A 21,102-nucleotide genomic window follows, 5' to 3' on the forward strand; every position below is an offset into this window, starting at 1 on the left:
ATTTTATTATGAATTCGCCCGACTGGCCCACTCATATTATTAAGGTTGCGACCATTAATATTTTGATGCGGGAATCCCGCAATGGCGTTGCCCAGAATGAACACTGAACACCCCTGCTTTTCTTTCTTGCAAAATTAGTTTATTTCCATCACTAACCCATTGTTCAAAGAGTCAAGTTTTTGCAATTTTCACAGCGGATGCCACAGTGCCTTGTTGGACCAGGGAATTTCATTTTAGATACAACTGCTCATTTTTAGCCTGAAAAATAAAAATAAACGATTTCAAATAATTAATTTATTTTATTTGGACATTCATGGTTTGAAATCGTTTTAAAAAATGTTGATTTTGCGATTTTTGAACTTTTGGTACGAACTAGTCCGTTACAAAACCGAAGTTTCGTACCCATTAAAAATAACGAAAATACACGTATGATATGCACAAATTCTTCTCTACAGTTGCATTAAACAACACATACAATTTTATTCTTTAAAATATGACCGTATTTGTGCGTCAAATATTGAAGATTTAAATTTGATAGGCGTAAATGGGTTTCGCATTTCGGGCACCTGTTCACGGCTGTTGAATTTAAATCGTTCTTTTCGTATTGCTTTCATAATAATATTTAGTCATTTTAATACTATCAATTTGATAAAATTGTAAAGAAATAATAAAATATTTACTTACAAATCGATTCTATTCAGGATTTTATTTGACGGTTGCATAATTATTGAGTTAGCAGCATTGTGTACACATCGGTCTTATTGACAATAACGTAGTGACGTCACCATCTATGTATAGAATGGAGTTAGCAGACTTTGCTGTTGAAAGCGTTGTAGCGTTCTTGAACAAACAATTATGGCGTAGCTTTTGGTAAATTCCAGCACAATTGAACTTTTTCTTAAACTCTGCACCCATTTCGTGTTTAAAAGCCACCTTTTGGTATCCGAAAAAATATCGAGATTCAATTTTTTTTTTTTGGTTTCGTCAAAAATTAGAGTCGGCGGGTCCGAAAATCATTTTATTAAAAAACTCTGGCCTAAATGATAAATATAAAGGTTTTGATAATTCTTTGGTCGGGGCACATGAAAGATTGGTCAGGGCTAGTAGGTTCTGCATTCACTAGCCCGAATGGGCTAGTTGAAAAAAAGTTAATGTTAAGCCCTGCTACCAGATTTTCAAAAATAATTCTTAACTCTGAAATTTTATTCTTAACGTTACTACTAAGTTTTGGAAAATAATTCTTAACTTTTCTAAAGTTCTAAAAATAAATAATAATGTTTATTTTCATGCAAAAAATCAAAATAAACATACTAGCAACTTAATTTAAACAAGTTCAACAGTGTCTATTCAGTATTATACAATTTTATTTTTCAAATACCTTCATATGCACAAACTGTGCTAAGATTGCATGCCTTCGATGATCAAATACCTTTATATGCCCAAACTGTGCTTAGATTGCATGCCTTCGATGAATTTTTACATATTTCACAATTAAAACGGGTCTCCCCTTCAATCTTTTCAACAATTGGTCACGGGAATTGTCCCTTCCACATGTTCAATGTCTTTTTGTTTAAGTTTGGACCCGTCGTGTCGCGTTTTTTTTAGCTTTTCCGACTGTTTTGGCAACTGAACATACAACATCGTATAAGCTCTTTTCTTTAATGTCTTTCTTAACATTCAACTTTGGCTCACTTTGTGTACAATATGTTAAAAGCGTGTTTTTACACGCTTTGCAGATTTTTAGGACGCTCTCTGGGCGCCGCCACTGTTTTTTGACAGATAGACTGTACACGCCGCATTTATTGGAAAAAATTCGCTCTGTTAAACAAACCCGATAACCATTTAAGCTAAGCACCAAAAAGATCTTTAATAAGCGAAAAGAACTCAATAAAAATCGATACAAACCGATGTAAAAAAATATTTGTAACTTGATTTTGTAATTCTCAATGGTACGACAAGATTATAAAATAAATACGTATTGGACGAAAATATGACCCTTATCTGGAGCTCTGAGTCTTACTTTAATAAGGAACTTAAGACACTTCTTAGCATCTAAATATTCTGAACTACAATTTCAAAACTATATGACATGGTCAATTATTTCTTGTATTAAATTTATTCCTTCATGAAAGAGTATGTTATGTTTAACACTTGAAGGCAGTAAAGTTGTACAGTGTAAATATATAGCTTGTTTTCTTTATAAAACTCTTTTAAGCGCAAAATTTCCCACTATGGGAAACATTCTTCAATTGGAGAATAAATTATGCTTGGGGAAGCCGCCATGAAACAGTGAGTATTAAAAATTATAAAAATAATAATCATAGACTACGAAAACCTTACCTCAAGCCGGTCAAGCCTTGTACATGCTTTAGTAGATTACAGGACAGATTGAGTGTAGTCAAGGAAACCAGAGACTCCAGCCCTTCAACGCAGCTGATCCGGTTAGCGGACAGGTCTAAGTGACGCAGGGACCTCAGGTGACCTAACCGCTCAATGCGACTAATGAAATTGCTATGGAGATTGAGGCTGACCAGATGGAACGGCAGCGGAACATCAAGCAGAGTTTTAATCCCGCAGTCGATTAAACATAGCTCATTGGAGTTCAGGTCGACTGAGTTGCCAGCCATTGTCACAAATTTGTTCAAGAGAGCCAAAATCTGCAGCAAGTCTTCTGGTCAGGTAATTTCTCTGAAAGAGAGGAATGCAAGGTTAAAAGCAGTGTGTTCTATACAGTCAATCTTGTATTAAGCAACCAATTGTCGGTATGAAATAACATGTATATAACATAGGCTATCATATGAATAGCTTTTGACCGACCTTACATTTTAAGAGCACTACATAATCAGTGAATTAACTTCATATTTAATCTGAGCACATTGCATACAAATTCACAGGCCCTAGTGGCTTACTTTGCCCACAAAGATGTCAGAAATGCATAATATTGCATGCCATATTGTAGGAAATTGCCTTTTTAAATGCCAAACGAGAACTATCCGAATTAAAATATTCGAAATACCGATCAATCGGGAATTTGTTTCGTATAAATGAAGACATAGATGAAAAGAATGACATTAAAAAACATGCAAAAATAACTATAATTTCATATCTAACGATTATCTGGTCATCATTATTCCAAGTGTGACATAATTCATGGAAAAAGTTCTTCCGATTTTCAGGTTCAAGCTTGCCGCTGTCCGAATAAAAGATTGGTTTACGATTTTGTTTATGTCGTAAAATATATGCTCGTTTACAAGTTTACAAGTTTAAGAAAGATGGCATTTTATTTTTATTGAAAAAAAAAACAGTACATCAAAAGTATTTCCATTTTTTCCATCAATATCGAATCATACCCCCACCTTGCGGAAGTAGATATTTACGACATACTGCAAAACGATTGGAAAATGGCCAACTTCCTTGTTGACAAGTCGTTTTGACTAAGCGGTAAGATTTGCGTTCATTGTGAGGTATTTTGCAGGCAATTAAATGTTTTTAAAGCAAATGTGCAGTGGGAATCAATTTAGCAAAATAAGAACATAATTAAATGATCATGTTACAACAGGCTATTTGCCTTTTAGTATGATTGGGACTAGTTCTTCTTGAATGCTCTGAGCTTTTATGAGTACGTACGTACAGCTCATAGTTCTTCTTGGTAAAATTAAAACCAATGTAAAAAAATAATGTCAAACATATGTCCATAAAATCGAGTAAAATCAACCTAATGCATTGTTCCAAACACAATACCTGTTACAATCGACATCAATTTGCGTCTACTTTGTTGAGAAATGCTCAAAACCAAAACATAAAATTGATATTAAATCGTTTATGGCGGAAGTTGTTATTGTTGATTAGAGCAAAGGGAAAGAAAAGGTTACACTGCACAAATTGTTTTCACTGTGGTATCTGACGATCTGGTCTTATGGTAGCAGTTGAAATTGTATTGTGTATAACATTGTAGTTTGAATTAGGACACATTCTTATGACTGTAATTTCGCTGCGATCGGATAAGTGGCATGTTCGGTTAGTAAGTTGAACAATATCGGGCGTATGTTTGCATTGTAAACAAGTTGTTATTAAAATAAAGATACAATGTGGTGTTGGTGTAACTTTTACTATTTTACTAAGTGAATGAGGGTTGAAATGCTATTAAACACTTTCTGCACAAATTAAAATATTTATTGAACATATTCCATATTTGTTTTCGGCTATTAGGCTAGATTATTTAATATACATGTATACATAGAAAATATTGCAGACATACCTGACACACAAAAAGTATAAAGAAATGGAAAAAAGAAACACCATAATATAAACTAAACAAACAAAACAAGAAAGAACAAAGAAATGAATATGCATTGTTATAATGAAATATAAACACATACAGCTAAAAGATTTACAGAAAGCAAAAACCTAAGCACAATCGAGGGACACCACACATAATCAATTGGTCACTGTCTGCTCAGGAACTACTTTAAATGTTCCCCGGGTACGTTTAAAGGCACCCGGCAATACGACGGGGTTCTTTTAGTATATTTTCTGTACACCGGGAACAGTGTAGTAAACTTTAAAGTACCTGGGGTACCATATACACACATACAGCTGATAAATGTACATATATTTCCCTGTGTGTGATCGTGCTTATTGAAAGCGAAAGCCTAACCACGATCGAGGGACACCACACATAATTTACGCTCAATTGGTCATTGTCGGCTCAGGTACTACTTAAAAGTACCCCGAGTACTCAGAAGTATTCTACAATGTACCCCGGATACGGAAAATACGCACCCGGTCATACTCCGGAATACTTTTTAAAACCGGTATATATTTTCTGTACCCCACATACTTTGCAGTATATTTTTTAATTACACCGGGTACTTGAAGTAGTATCTGAGCCGACAATAACCAATCGAGCATAATTTACTGTTGTTTAATTTAATCATTTTATTTTTCGAGTCCGCAATGAAGACGTACATACAGTTGAAAGGCGGTAATGCATGTGTTCATTTGTTTACCATATGAGTGTTTTGGTATATGCATGTATTGAAATACCTGAATTGTGTATGATCAATCTAGTAGGAGAATTAATTGAGACTTGCAATTACACCATATGGTATACGTCGAACGCTTCACTATGGTATTACGACCGATGTCCTCCTATCTAAACGTTCTGATAAAAGTTTAATTTTTTCTAAGTACGGGATTTTTTTCACCACAACGTCCTTAAGTTTGCTCATGCCTTGGTGGCACCTTGGCCCAAGGTCCTCACAGAGACGCTCTTTCATTAAGATGTTAACGAGCATCGTCATGTCCTCGTCTCGCCTGACCACTTTCCTGGCTGGCGGTTTCTCGGTCGCTGTGTCCACCATGGTAGAAAAGTGGTCATCGACCAATCTACCTAGGCCACCAGCGAGTGCTCCGTGACGAGCAAGGGTGGCCGATGTCGCCCTCGAACCGACTGACTTCAGACTTTCTGAAAACACATATATAACACAAATATTGAACTGAAAGCAGTAGACACGAGCGTCTGGTATGTAAATGTATATTGAATCCACTTGAACATTGGAACTTGGAAAATAACATTTTTAAACCGTAGCACTATTTACTGAGTCTTAGTATAAAGTTAAATAAACAACAACAACAGAAAAAACGCAGAACCTACCTTTGAATTCTCTGTTCAAGAATTCGTTTACTGAGTCGGCTTCGAGATTCTTCCCGCGTCCACCATGTAAATTAACTGTCCGATTCCAAGTCAAATCGTTGGCTAATCTGTGTGGAAGCCAGCCGTTGACAGCTGAAACAGAGCATGATCAAACTTCTGTGACTGTTAGTCATTTGCAAATTAAGATCGTTAATTATAAAAAATAACAACCACGAACAGATTTATTTTAACATAAGCATTTTTAAACATTACAATTTATCCCATCGTATCTCAGGATATACTGACCTGCAATCAAACGATGTCCCAGGATGACATACTTGGGGTGGTGATGTGCATACAGCCACGGCAAGTCGCACTTCTAATACATCAGCATGCCGGGACCATCGTTCTCTTTAACAGCGTCATGGCGGATCATGTCACCGAGTATTTGGAATAGTAAGGCCTTGCTGTGGCGGTAACTCATGTCTCAGGTCTGGCTTCTGACAACTCCTGTCGTCTTGCAGCTACTGCAGCAGAACCAAAGCTCTGCTTCAGTGGGTAGGCTTTGTAGCTTCACACAGTCCATATGAAACCAGATACCCTCTGGCAGAGGATATTGCAGCATTACACCATCGGGATGTCGGTGCGTTTCTTTTTGCAGACGCAATGCGTGCTCTCATCACCTTGCTGCCTGCATGCCGCTGAGCAGAACCATGTTTCAGGCAGGGAGTCATCAGTGAGGCCTACACACCTTAGGTGGAAGAACCGGTTGGGGCAGGCCTCGTTTTCACACTGTGCCATCGGCTCGTCCTCCCTCACTTTATTGATGCCTGAGAAAATATGATAATTAATTAAGTACATATTCTGATTTAAGGTGTTTAGATGTCTTATACTACACACATATTGGCAGTTAAAGGGATAAGTCCCATTGAACCGTATTAAGAAGTACATTTTCTTTCTTTGACATTTCTTATTAAATGATATGTACCACTACCACATATTATTTTCTAGTAGATATTTATGATATGTGACCAGTAAGATATACATTTTTCTAAAACGCATGTTCAAATGTAAAGGTTAACATTTGAAAATAGGTCATAAGGCCATTAAATAAAAAAAATTCAAACATTGTTTTCGGCCATGATACGTTATTTGCAACAAGAAACTACAATTTAAAAAATCATTTTGTTTATATAAAGTCATTAACACTCAACAATACTTACTCGTTTTGCAAAGGCATACATTTTGGACAGCGTTGTTGTCGTCAAATGTTAACGGAGACCATATTTCTTGGACGATTTTTTTTGACGGTTGGTCAAACTCTTCCTGTGACATTGTGACATCGTCATCTAACGATTGAGTGCCCAATTGTTTCATGGCAAAAGCGCAGACTTACCCTTCTCCCACAAATTTTAAAAACTCCACCACGTACGAAAATGACTCCGAAACGTTTTTCTTCACGTTTTTCTTTATGTTATAATGTATAATAATGTCTATCTCAGAATTCAATGAATTACACTCAATATCAATATTAAAGTGATAAATCTTATATTACTAAGAAGTGAATTCTTAATTTATGTCTTACCTTATTAAAGTATCTGATGAATAAGTCATTATCAATTGAAAGTCATACAACTTATGTTACTTATCAGTGATTCCTTTTTGTTACTTCTATCAATTCCTAGTTTTCATAATTCTTATAATCCATGCACTACACTTTTGTTATTTTCTATTTTGTTTATGGCTAAAAGCAATTGTATGCTTTAGAGCTAATAAATGTTGCTGCTGTAGATGCTGTTGTGTTATAATTCCCTTACGGCAGATCTAAGGGTCATCGTTCCTTTTGTTTCTTCCTAATGTCTGTTGTCTGAGCGCTATTCATATACAATTAACATAAGAATTAATTAAAATTTGAACAAATTATATATACAATTTCTGTCCATTCAAAACAAATATTTAATATTTGAAAATAACCTTTCTTAAAAACATAAATTGTATGTTCGGAGAAAAGCATAGGTAAACCGTTTATTGTTACATGTTGTTGTAAACACACCGCGTGCGTTCCTTTAATTTTTCTTTTGGTTAATAAAAACTGGTCGATATGCAAACAAGTTGACATTTACATTTACGCTTGACGTGTTTGAAACTTTGATTAAAATCTTTCTTCTGCGAGCACACCACATCATGTAAGTTATCTTAATTTGCTCATTATAGATATATTTACGATCTATTTGTGTTAATTCATGCCAGAAAATAGTTTATGTTGATAATTTTACCAATAAATCCCTGCCGGGATTTTAGGCGGCGATTTTGCTATGGTAAATGGTGAAACCAGTTGCAACTCCCAGACCCGGAGGGTCAATAGCTGGGAGTTGGATTATTGCAACTAGATTGGGACAGTCTCAATCCAGTTTCACATAGTTTCTTGAGTCCTTAGTTTAGTAATATGATTATAGGTGCTACCTAATTTACGGGCAAAAGCTTTTTAAGTTTTTTTGATAAACATGTATTTTTAATAAATATATGGACATGATTGTGTTCAAAATATTATAATTGTTGCAATAATTAAGTAATGCATCTTAAAAAATCAATCTTAAAACAAGTTACATATTCCTAGCTTAAAGATCAAGCATCTTATAATACTTTTGTTTTCTAGCCACAGGAATTTAATGCTGGTTCGGTGGCTGTGATTTAATGGATGGCAGAGCTCCAGATAAGGTTTTGTGAAATACTTAAATTACTACCAGATTTTCAAAAAGAATTCTTAACTCTAAATTCTCTAACTCTTAACTCTAAATATTACTACTAAGTTTTGGAAAATAATTCTTATTTTTTCTAAATGACCTAAAAATAAAGAATAATGGTTATTTTCATGCAAAACAAAACCAAAATAAACATACTAGCAACTTTATTTATACGAGTTCAACAGTGTCTTTTCAGTATTATACAATTTTATTCTTCAAATACCTTCATATGCCCAAACTGTACTTAGATTGCATGCCTTAGATGAATGTTTACATATTTCACAATTAAAACGGATCTCCCCTTCAATCTTTTCAACGATTAGCCACGGAAATTGTCCCTTCCACTCGTTCAATGACAATGTTTTTTTTGTGTTTAAGTTTGGACCCGTCGTGTCGCGTTTTTGTTTAGCTTTTCCGACTGTGTCGGCAACTGAACATACAACATCGTATAAGATCTTTTCTATAATGTCTTTCTAAACATTTAACTTCGGCTCACTTTGCGTACAATATGTTAAAAGCGTGTTTTTGGACGCTTTGCAGTTTTTTAGGACGCTCTCTGGGCGCCGCCATTGTTTTTTGACAGATAGACTGTATACGCCGCTTTTATTGGAAAAAATGCGCTTTGTTAAACAAACCCGATAACCATTTTATATAATCACCGCAAAAAATTTTAATATGCGAAAAGAACTCAATAAAAATTGATACGAACCGATGTAAAAATAATTTTCGTAACTTTATTTTGTAATTCTTAATGGTACGAAAAGATTTTAAAATAAATGCGTAATGGACTTGAAAATAATTCGTAATTACCAAAATACGACCCTTATCTGGGGCTCTGATGGATGGGGTGTCTGCTAACTGGCTTAGTCACTTGGAGGTCTCTGTATTGATCCCTTAAGTGGGAGCATTCTTTAGATAACCCTAAAGACATAGTATGGCGTACCATTTGGGTTGAAAGTCAAGAAGACCTACTAGGTAAAAAGAGAAATGTACATCGAAGTAAAACAATTGTACGTCGACATACAAATATAAAATACATTTCAAAGTATATGTTTGTACCTCAAAGTACAATCTGTACTTCGACATACATGTTTGTACTTCGACGTACACTTTTTCCGAACAGCCAATCAAAACACTTGTCTATTGAGCCGCTTTTCCTTCAGATTCAGGGGTTGAAGAATTTTTCCAGAGCCACTCGCCCTGCAGGGCGAGTAGGCCTGACAATCCACTCGCCCTTCATTTTAATCTACTCACCCTGCATTAAAAAAATATATATCTATATTTATAGTTATGATCAACCAGAACCTTCTAAACCTACTTAACATAGTGACACTAAACTGCAAACAAATTATCTACATTATCTGATGAATTATATTTGCTTTCCTTACGTTTTCTGCACCTCTTTCCTTTTCTCAATTCTTTCCGCTTCTCGTTTTGACGACCTTTCTAATTCTTTCAGTTCCCTGTTGCCACCACCTTGCAGATATTTTAAAATAGAATCCTTTTCCATTTTAATATTTCAGACGAACTTTTACTTAAAGACACGCTTGATTGACAAACGGTCATAATATGGTAAATTTTGCCTAAGGCTTCTGATCACGAAATTCGGAATTATTCTGTTTATTAATAATTATTTTTTTCTGTTTATTTTTAATTAAATATAAAAAGTATTATAATGAACCAGTGATGTATTATTGTTTTATTGATATTTACATTAAAATTCACGGAATGACCAATATATAAAACAGTTTGATTCACTTTTAATCAATTAGCTAAGAGCACTGACATCGACGAAAAGAGCGCAGCCGATTTCGAGAATTATTTTTACTTTGCCTGTGAAGTCATTTTTCATTGTCAAAACAAAAGTGCAGTTTCTTCGTGTACTTAACGTATTTTTTGTTCGTTCGAAAAATTGTTCGCAATTTGTATTGATGTGGAAGGAGTTCTGGAACTGAATTTATATTTCTCAACTTGAAAAACAGTACTCGCCCGGTTGGTTGAGTATTTAACAAATTTTACTCGCCCGATCATCAACTTCATTCGCATATGCAAGCGGTCGAGTGGATTCTTCAACCCCTGAGATTTATTCATAATAAATGTTTAAAATCTCCTTTTTAATAAAGGACAAAATGAATATAAATATCAGAATGGCAAAAAAAAAACACATAGAAGTTTCAAGTATTTAATGCATTGAAATAGATTAAATACAAATTTGAAGAAGATTCAATTGTTATCTTTTTAAAATTAAAATTATTCAGCATATTGTGAGTATTTATTCATGCGAGGCGGAGTATCACGACCGTCCAGCGCATTACTGTGTAGGAAATTCCCAACTGTAACCAAACAGTTACCAAACATTAACGGGATAAATAATGTATAATAACCTCCCCGTGGGTGGTATTTTGTAATAACCATAACATAAGCGGCCGATAGTTGCATAATTTGGTTTAAATAATAAAAATAATAATGTTCAATGTCAAATATCTCTAAAAGCAACAGATGTAAAGTGTCTTCTGATTGGCTAACACTCAAGGGTAAAGTTTTCATGTCCGAACTTAGTAACAAGTCCGAAATAAATTCATATAGAAGCTTATTCAAGACTGCATTTGTTATTTCCCTTTAGCACTCATTGATTAGAGGCTTAACAAACAGTGTTGTAAGTTTATCTCACGAGACACTATTATCATGACTGATTGAGAACTTGCAGCAATACATATATTTTATTGTCTTTTCTGCGTTATTTTGAAGGCGCAACACACAAACATCAACTGCATACCTGTCAAGGGTCTAAAGACTAAAGTGGCTGAGAGTGAGACCAGATCAAGGGGGGGGGGGTTATGGTGCGTTTTTGGGCTATTTCCTGAGCAAAATTAGGGAAAAAAAATACATAGACAACGGTGACGTAGTGATACTGATACATAAACACCGTTAAACAGTTTCCGGTACATGTGGTATTTAGGTTAAAAACCACTAAAACAGCCCGCCCGTCTGAGTAGTAATTATACGACAATTTATGAAATCCAAACATTACTTTTTTGTTTCAGAAGAAATGTGTGAGAAATTACTACTTCAGCGTGAGACCGCCATTGCATGCCAAAAACCATGAGACTCAAGGTGAAACCATTATACTTGACAGGTATGCAACTGCGAAATGAGAATGCATGTTGAAACAAAAAATATGAACAGACAATGAAACAAAAATTCCAACCGATAATCAGAGCAAAATTCTTTTGTTAAACATTTAAACAATGATATATAAACGGTGAAAAAAGCATAAAATAAAATGAAAATTTGTTTGAATCGGTGGAATATCGATTTTAATTTACCCTTGATCATAGAAAATATATTTTTTCACTCGTGGCTGCGCCACTCGTGAAAATATTATTTTCTATGATCACGCATGAATTAAAATCGATAATCCACTAAATCCAACAAATATCATCTATATATTATTTTATAACATTGTTTTTTTTGTCAGGCCACCTTTAAGAGGATACCTGACATGTTAGACCTGGATGTTGATGACTCAGACAATGTCCATGATGGAATGGAGATGTCTTGAGACCTTGTGTTAACTTTTTTGTCAGACATTAACTGTGAATAAAATCAGAGTCAAGTGTTTATTTGTTTAATCTTTATTGTTCTACATTTATGTTTCTTCAATACAAACATAGTTAAAAATGTTACAGAGTAAATACTTTAATTTGGGCTAGTTAAAATTAAATCAGGTTGTAAAATTTCCAAGCTGGTAGCTGGACCGGGCTAGTGCCTAAATAAAATTAATGCCAAGACTGTACTACTGACATGTACCCCGGGTACAATTAAGTATACTTAGATGTACCCCTGGCATAGTAAATACATGTATAATAAAACGTACCCGGCCAATGTTAGACTGTACCCGAGTTTTATTCCCGCCCAAAATCTGATGTTATAAAACGTGCTACCGATTACTGTAATTACCAAACAAACTTTTTTTTAAAGTGCATCAACATGCTATGTGAGTATGACTTTCGATAATATAGAGGCCATTTAACAGAAAATTGACATTTATAAATATGAACATAATTAATAAAAAAAATAGCCAACAACGACCAATTTAGCGTTAAAATTCCCAGGTACGTTTTAGTATATTTACCGTACCAGGGGTACATGTAAGTATGCTTAAGTGTACCCGTGGTACATGTAAGTAGTGCCTGAGCCGACAATGACCAATCGAGCACTAGTGACTGCTTTCATGGCTGTTAATTAGGGTCTTTAGCGCCACCAAAGAAGTATCATTAGTTTGTTTATTAATGCATCTTAAAAATATCTTCTTTTTATTGAAATCAGTTTTATCACCTGCCACACTTAAAACAGCTTAAGGTTCTGTAAAACATACTGCACCTTGTTCACATAGAGAGTGTTAACAATAAGCCAGAAATACAGTATTTTTGCGGTTCTAAAGGCATTCTTGCGATACTTAAAGAATAATCAATCATGTTTAAACACCATGTTTATATATTTGATAAATTATTGAATAGACTAGCACAGTTGACATTACTGCATAATTTTCAACATTACTTTTTTACAACGAAAAATCATAAATTTTAACTGTAGTCACAAAAAATACTGGTTATGCCTGTCATTCTCAACTATAATCCTACAGTAAGCACCACATTGAGTAATAAAATAATTTTCTTAAAGTGTGTCATGACAATATTTTTTTTAAAGTAAATTATGTATATGCAAACAATAACCATCTATTTAACTTTGCTGCCTAATTTAGTTAAATCTGGATTAAAAGGCACAGTTGGAGAGATATTATGGGGACTGTCGATCAACTGTCAAATTCTGGTGGACTTTGCTATGTTGGTTCAGACTTTGTGAAAGCTACAGAAAAGTGTCAGACATTGAGTCTGACAACCTTTACGAAACATGCCTGACCAGTATAAAATTTGACAAACCATTCCAATATATTGATAGTGTACATTTACATACTAATGCTAGAGCATTTTCATGGTCTCTTACAGCAAAAGTATACTTCGTTGTTTTTCATATCAATTAACATAACATACATAAAATTAATTATTCTTCTTAATTCAACAATATATTAGAACATAACATATCTATTGAAGTATTTATTTAAATGAATAAAAAAACTGATAACCAATGATTACATAAACAACAAGAGCTGCATTTGTAAAACACTATGCCCCCTACTGCAATTTGAAGACCAATAGCAGCTATTATAGAGAAAACAAGGCCCTTGACTTGGTCATAATCAGTGGACAAAAACCAAACTCACACTTCATCGTTAAGGCATGTAAACAATTAAGACCAAAAATCAGCTCAATATCTGAAAGCATTATGTATAAACCTTCCTGAAAACGGTTATTATAAAGAAAATATAACGTCCAAGGCCCATAACTTTTCAAAAACATCAATGGACTGGAACCAATTTCACACTTCATATGTAGGTAATGTAGTTAGACTCACATACCAAAAATCAGCTCAATATCAGAAAGCGTTGCTTAATTAAAATCCGGACCATGGTTATTATAGAGCAAATTATATATCCACTTTAGTCTCAATTAAATCTCCTTGCCTTTTACTTTCAATTAATAGAAGCTTCTACCTTGGATTCTATCCCTTTAAACAATATTACTTCCCTTCAAGGCTTGTCAAAAATACCTTGTACCTGCCAAATGAAAAATTTAAATCATCTCCCTTTAAAGCTTACTACTTCCCTTAGCAAAATTTATATCAGTATAGGCCTGTATCATCGTCAAAAAAGAACAGAATAAAACGAATTTTACACTTCAACTGAATGCCATGTAGGTAGACTCACAAAAAATCAGCTCAATATCATCTTAGAGCGTTGCATTAAAAACATCATGAAATGCCAGAGAGACATTGCGACTGCTATATGCCCTACTTCCGGGATCATATAAATCAGATCAATATCTTGAAGTGTTGCGTAAAATTCTCTGACAAATGGTTATTATAGAGAAAATGTTCAAGTCCAAAGCCAATAACTTTGCCAAAAATCAATGGAAGGGATTGGTCTGTAGGTCATGAACATGTAGGTAGACTCACATACCAAAACAAGAGATGTGTTTTTCAGAAACACAATGCCCCCAACTGCGCCGCTTTGAAGCCATATATTAGACCTTAGACCTTGAAAGATGACCTTGACCTCAATCTTTCACCACTCAAAATGTGCAGCTCCGTGAGATACACATGCCTGCAAAATATCAAGTTGCTATCTTCAATATTGCAAAAGTTATGGGCGATGTAAAAGTTTTTGGACGGACTGACGGATGGACGCACTTACAGACAGTTCAACTGCTATATGCCAGCCTACTGGGGGCATAAAAAAATGAGCTCAATATCTGAGAGCGTTGCGTAAAATACCTCTGGAAAATTGTTATTAAAGAAAAAAAATCCAAGTCCAAGTCCCATTCTCCAAAAATCATTAACCATAACGAGTTTCACACTTCATCTGAAAGTCATGTAGGTAGACTCACATACCACATATCAGCTTTATATCTGAAAGTGTTGTGTGAAAATCTCTGGAAAACGGTAATTATAGAGAAATAAATGGAACAGTGTTTGAAAATTACAGTGATATTCATTTATTTTTCCATCTTTAATTCACATTAATTTTTTTCCAACTCAATTGATTGTATCTTTTGATGTTGAGTTATGGTATGCCAAATCTTTGTTTATTCATGTTTTATTTAATTTTAGCACTATCTACCCATTCCTATTTACCGGAGAAATACCAATTACTGGTATATGCCAAATTGAAATATTTGTGAAATGATGATCATTAGTGTTTTATGTTCAGGTGACTTTTAACCTATTTTGGGTAACAAAACATGCGCTCTTGCTGTTTTTTTTAAAAGACATATTTTTATTTACGTTAAATCTCTTTGGTGCATGTTACATGACACACTGTACTTTATAATACATAGATATTGAATACTGGAAGAATCATAAAAATTAAAAGATTGTGTATGCAGGTTAGACTTGTTATTGAACAAAAAATGCAAAACAGAAATAAAAAATTGTGTTGACAATTCTGATCACTTTGGTCAAGTCAATTTTGAAAATATTTTAAGAAAGCACTTTTCACATTGTCAAACAATAAAGGAATGATGGTTGCCTCATTGTACATGGTATACCGTACAGAGAAATTTTCCTGGAATGTTCGATGAATCAGACCTTCTTTGTGAAAATGAGTCTTTCTGTTTTATTTTCAGGTTAATCATAAAGCTAAAATGTGGGACTGGATCCGTAGGAGGGGCAGAAGGCGGCCCAGAACTTCTACCACAGCCCAGTTCAGTTCAAACAGCACAGAGGGATTATCAGTTCCAACAAGTTCGGGGATTTCAATGTCAGGTTTCTTGAGAAGAACTCGGGAGACCAATCAGCTGTTCTTTAGACCTTCACATTTGATATCAGAATTAAGAGAATCTCAGCCAAAGTGTCTGAGTCACATGGCGTGCTCAGATATATTGTATGGGCAGCGTATCGAGGATTTCTCATCAAACTGTTGGCTAGAAAATCACCTACATCAGTTTGGTTACCCTCCACGCGAACATCAATCAGAATCTGGGACATTTTCAACTTTATTTGAAATAGAAGACGACAGTAGCACTTCAGAAAGTAGTGAACCTAATTCAATATTCTTTGACAATGATGAAACAAATGACTTTGGACATCACTCAAGTGTCCGTAGATTACCGTTAGAACAATTGTTTGTATCCCTCGGGGAAAGTGACAGAGAGTCTGATGATAGTAACTGTTCGATTACTTTGCCCATTGAGGACCCTCCGCCGTATTGTCCATATAACGATCCGCCCCCAACGTATGAAGAAGCTGTCGGACATTACGACAGACAGAGCAACACAAGTCGCTCTTCTACTTCAAGTCTTGCTTTCATTTGGTGAAATGTGTATGGTAGATGTAGAAAAATGTCTTTGAGAAACGACCATATAGGTCATGTTATGAGACAAATGTCATGTTTGTCTTTTTGGATAAAATGATGCATACCGCCTTTTTTTACTGGTACATGTACATTGAAGTTTTGACAAAGTTGATGTACAAAATATACAATAGTATGTGTTTCCTTTCAAAATGTCCATCATATATAAATGATAATTGTTAAATTGTACAGAAAAAATATCTGGAATAATATGCATATATTTTGTTTTTAAAAAGGATTTGAAAACCAGAATTAGTGTGTTACATGTGGAAAAATATATATTGAGGATATGTATTTTTGTATATGGTTGGAAATAGTTAGGGATAATATGTTCACCATATTAAACATTTACATGTGATTTCCCATCCCAAGTTGAGATCACTATCTGAAAGCATAATAATTATAATTATATGCAAATATTAATTTGTTTGTTCTGCATTGTGAGCATTTTTGCAATATGGTTATTTTAATTATCTACATGTATGTTTATTAAGAGTTTGCATAATATATTTTGTTGATTTAAGTAAATGGTAGTATATTTTCATTTTTATGGTTTTTTTGTTGTTAAATATTAAAACATTATATTTTTATGCTCCCAGTAGGGTGGCATATAGCAGTTGAACTGTTTGTTAGTCCGTCCGTCCGTCCGTCCGAAAACTTTAACATTGGCCATAACTTTTGCAATATTGAAGATAGCAACTTGATATTTAGCAGGCATGTGTATCTCATGGAGCTGCACATTTGAGTGGTAAAAGGTCAAGGTCATCCTTCAAGGTAAAAGGTCAAATATATGGCTTCAAAGCGGAACAATAGGGGGAATTGTGTTTCTGACAAACACATCTCTTGTTTACACAGGTGGTTAGCGTGTGGCTATGATATTAATTAGTAAAACATCATTTTGATTAAAAAATAATAAAATTATAATGAACAAGAGATGTGTTTGTCTGAAACACAATGCCCCCTTCTGCGCCGCTTTGAAGCCATATATTTGACCTTTGACCTTGAAGGATGACCTTGACCTTTCATCACTCAAAATGTGCAGCTCCATGAGATACACATGCATGCCAAACATCAAGTTGCTATCTGAAGCGACATAGAAGTTATGAGCGTTTTTCAAAACCTTAATGCAAAGTGCGACAGAAAGACAGACGGATGGTCTGATCACTATATGCCATCCTTCGGGGGCATAAAAATCAACTTCTCTGACAAAAAAATTCACTATCAAATGTATATGTAACAAGGTACTCAACTCAAAATGACCCCAAAACAGGGTGCATTGCTTTGAAAAACCATAACTTCATCAATTGTGCAGCGATTTCAATGAACTTGGTCTTATTCAACGGAAATGAATTTCCTTTCTGGAAATGTACAAATCTTGTAATATGTTTAAAAGTTCTGGGTCAAATTTTTAAAAATAACACGACTTGTTCGACCTTCTCGTCATCGATCAGACCCGATTCAAGTATGAAATTTTCAGTAGTACAGGCACACCATTGCGTTAGACCAATGAAATTACTTGTGTGTTTAAAATGTAGTCCAGTTAAAATGCATGTGATCATAGGTTTCAAACAGCTCTGGACAGTTATTTTTTATGCGTAATGTAATGGAAAAAACTGTAAGAGTGTTATTGAATTATGGTACCGAGATCTGTAAACTTTGCAGGGAAAATGCCCTTTACTCTGTTAAGATTTCAGTCTTGGATCAGGTCAGGTTGATGGCGAGTAGGTTACAATAGTTGTGTATTGTGATATTTCTTAAAATTTGACCCACCATTTGTATTATGATGTACTGAAATACATGATATAAACAAGGACCTTGCCAAAGGGTTAGTAAATTTAGCCCGACTAAAAAATGCCAGATGGGTTGTGTGGGAGGCATACATACAAGTATGTACCATTTGGTTTGCAAGCATTTATAAACTAAACATGTTTGTAATCTCATAAATGAAAACCAGATTTTTTAAAAGCAGTTTATTGATAATTTACATAAGTGCAAGCAATGGTATAATGTTTTTGCTGTCTTAGTGTGTATCCATGACACAAAGTTAAGCCATCTTTATTATTACATTATAAATGTCCATGTATTTGCCCTGACATATTCTTCACATAATGGGAACCCCTGTGTTTTTTTGTCAATGCTTTTAGCTGTTAAAACTGTATAGTATCTGGAATCATATGCTCTTGTTTTCCAATTGTTTTGTTAAGCTATGCCAAAAAAGGAAAGGATGGATCTATTTTCATATTTTCGACATGGTCTGCTTTTGACAAATAGTGTGAATAAGATTTAATATGTATTGATAGGATAATAATTCAGTAATTTTAAGCTAACTGTTACATTTTGTTTCATTTGCTCAGGAAAGACTTTTGAAGTACAGCAAACTGTGTTAAGCGCTGTCAAATATTCAGATAAATCCGCCAAAAAAGTATGTCTCAAAACAATTTAGGTGCTGTGAGAAACATTGTTTTACAAGAAATTTGAAAAATGCACATGTTATACATATTACTGTCTGACAAATTGATTAAATGTCTGAAAAGATTAAAATCTAATCAGAAAATATGTCTGACAGGTTATTTAAATTTTGTTGTTAGATACTCATACTGAGAGGAGCTGAAGAAAAAATGTTTATTATTGTTTATTTATTCTGTATTTTTGATTGAGGAAAGTCAGGCTTAATGCTAGTGTGTGAAGTATCCTCCCAGATTTATCCTTTCCCACTCAGAAGCAAAAGTATGCTATGTGCAAACAGCATATAACCAGAACCAGATTTTATGCTGTTTGCTGCTCATCAGTATCTAATAATTGGAAATGAAGCCTTTAAAACTTAAATTACCGCAAGTAAGAGTAAGAAAGGTCTTAAATTAATTTTAACTTCCAGAGGGAAAACATATGTGTAAAAATACGTATCTAAGTGGTAAAGGGTTAAGCTCAGTTTTCACAGAGAGATCTGCTCGTATCTAAGTAGGTTATTGAGATTGTTACACTAAACTTAACCTTCTTTACCACCACTCAAGTGTTGTAAGTGACTCTGATTAGTTCTATATTGACCCTTTATCACTTAGATAGAATACGTATTTTGACGTGTTTTAAGTCCCTTGGAAAGTTAAATTTAATTAAAGAACTTTCTTGCTTGATTCAAGATTTAAGGGTTTCATTTCCAACCTAAAGATACTGATGAGCAGCAAACAGCATAAAAGCTGAACAAACTGTGAGTTTCTCATGTTGTTTGCACATATTTTAGTAATTTTCACTTTGCCTCTGAGTGGGAAAGGGTTAAACTGTGTTTGTTTCTGATACCAAAATGTGATTAAGATAATATTGTTGACGTGCATTGTTTACTCTAGTGTGTACATTCAGATAATCTCATTGATGTTAATGTTTCATGAAAATAATAAAATAGCTGTTTTGAGTTCCAGCAGTGTTTTTTAAACCTTTGCATGCTGGGAAATTTGTCGTCTGCTTAAATGTCGTTTGCTGAATTTCTAAAATAAGCATTTTCTTCGATTTTTTTCAAAGAATACTATCAGAATAGCAAACAGTTTGGATCCAGATGAGACGCCACGTTCTGTGGCGTCTCATCTGGATCCAAACTGTTTGCAAAGGCCTTCAAAATTCGGTTCCCGCACTGAAAGGGCTAATATAAGCAATACAAAATTATTTATCATTTATATGATGTTAAGTTTATAATTGAAATAACATTTCTGTAAAATTGTAAAATTATTCAAATGAAACTGCACATTTCAGTTACAATTTAATACATGTACCAACCCCAGAGCTGTCAGACACATTAGTGAATTTTTAGGAGTGCTAGGGCAAACTCCATGTCCTCACAAAAAGCGGATTCAGGCAAAGAAAGACCTCATGCTCTTTGAAATTCAAACTTGTATCAAAACTTCTCATTTAAATACAGTTTATCTTAATAAATATATCTTGGAAAAATCTTGAACATTAATATAAGGTGGCTTGGTGTAAATGAAAATCTGTATTAAGTTGGTTTGGTTGTGTGTGTGCAATAGGTGACAACCTCCAATAACATGCCAATTAATAAAATGCGAGCTGGTTGTTGAAATATGTTAACATAAAAGTACATCAACTTAATTGTCCCAGTGCAATTTGACTGCGCAGCAAAATATGTATTAAGATTATCTTCTTCCTAAATATGTATAATTAAGTACAACAATACAGATGCACATGTTGTAATGGTAGAGCAGTATTATAAAAATCTTATTCAAGTGTAGATTAATGTTGTCATCAATAAATGAATACAACAACAAAAAACAACCACACATACGCACATTTTTTATACTTCTGTATATTTAAGAGAAATACCTTTAATACTACCCTTTATATTATTTATGTTTAGATAAGATATTTTGAGATACCGGTATGCAGACGCAGTTGCGGTCATATGAAAATAACTAAACAATGCCAACCTACCTATGCATTTGTATAAGCATACTTTATCTATTAAAATTAAATTTAAAAATGTTATATTTGAAATCAAACAATAGCTGGGTTTATGCAACACAATCTACTGCACTTTGAAGCTTTACAGCAGCTATATCTCAAATGAAATCATCATGATGACGTAACAGTCCATTGATATTTGACAAAGTTTTGTGCCTTGGACAGTTTCTGAAAGCGTCTTGGAAAACATTCGGGAAGTCTTATTTTAAAGATAATTCTGAAAGCCAATGCCTGTAACTGTGCCAAAAATCAATGAACCAGGTCAAACTTGAACTGTAATTCATGTAGTT

General features: G+C 34.2%; 3 protein-coding genes across 5 annotated transcripts in view; 1 reads left to right on the forward strand and 2 right to left on the reverse strand.

The window, feature by feature from the left end:
* LOC127846487 (leucine-rich repeat and coiled-coil domain-containing protein 1-like) overlaps positions 1-3,210 on the reverse strand; it is a 283,849-nt gene extending 280,639 nt beyond the window's left edge. Inside the window, exons 1-2 of the mRNA XM_052377759.1 lie at positions 3,112-3,210; positions 2,341-2,688 (exon numbers count right to left, since the gene is read on the reverse strand). Coding sequence (XP_052233719.1) covers positions 2,341-2,627 — 287 coding nt within the window. The 5' untranslated portion in view covers positions 2,628-2,688; positions 3,112-3,210. The remainder of the gene's footprint in view (positions 1-2,340; positions 2,689-3,111) is intronic.
* Positions 1-21,102, reverse strand: part of LOC127846488 (uncharacterized) — a 496,240-nt gene that overhangs the window by 89,239 nt on the left and 385,899 nt on the right. The window lies entirely within an intron of this gene.
* Positions 3,340-19,758, forward strand: LOC127846498 (uncharacterized). The gene is made up of 3 exons (XM_052377789.1): positions 3,340-3,441; positions 11,424-11,515; positions 15,624-19,758. Exon 3 carries the CDS (start codon positions 15,642-15,644, stop codon positions 16,311-16,313), a length of 672 nt encoding a protein of 223 aa, XP_052233749.1. The 5' UTR covers positions 3,340-3,441; positions 11,424-11,515; positions 15,624-15,641; the 3' UTR covers positions 16,314-19,758.

Source organism: Dreissena polymorpha, chromosome 9 (assembly GCF_020536995.1).
Source record: "Dreissena polymorpha isolate Duluth1 chromosome 9, UMN_Dpol_1.0, whole genome shotgun sequence".
Taxonomy (NCBI): Eukaryota; Metazoa; Mollusca; class Bivalvia; order Myida; family Dreissenidae; genus Dreissena; species Dreissena polymorpha.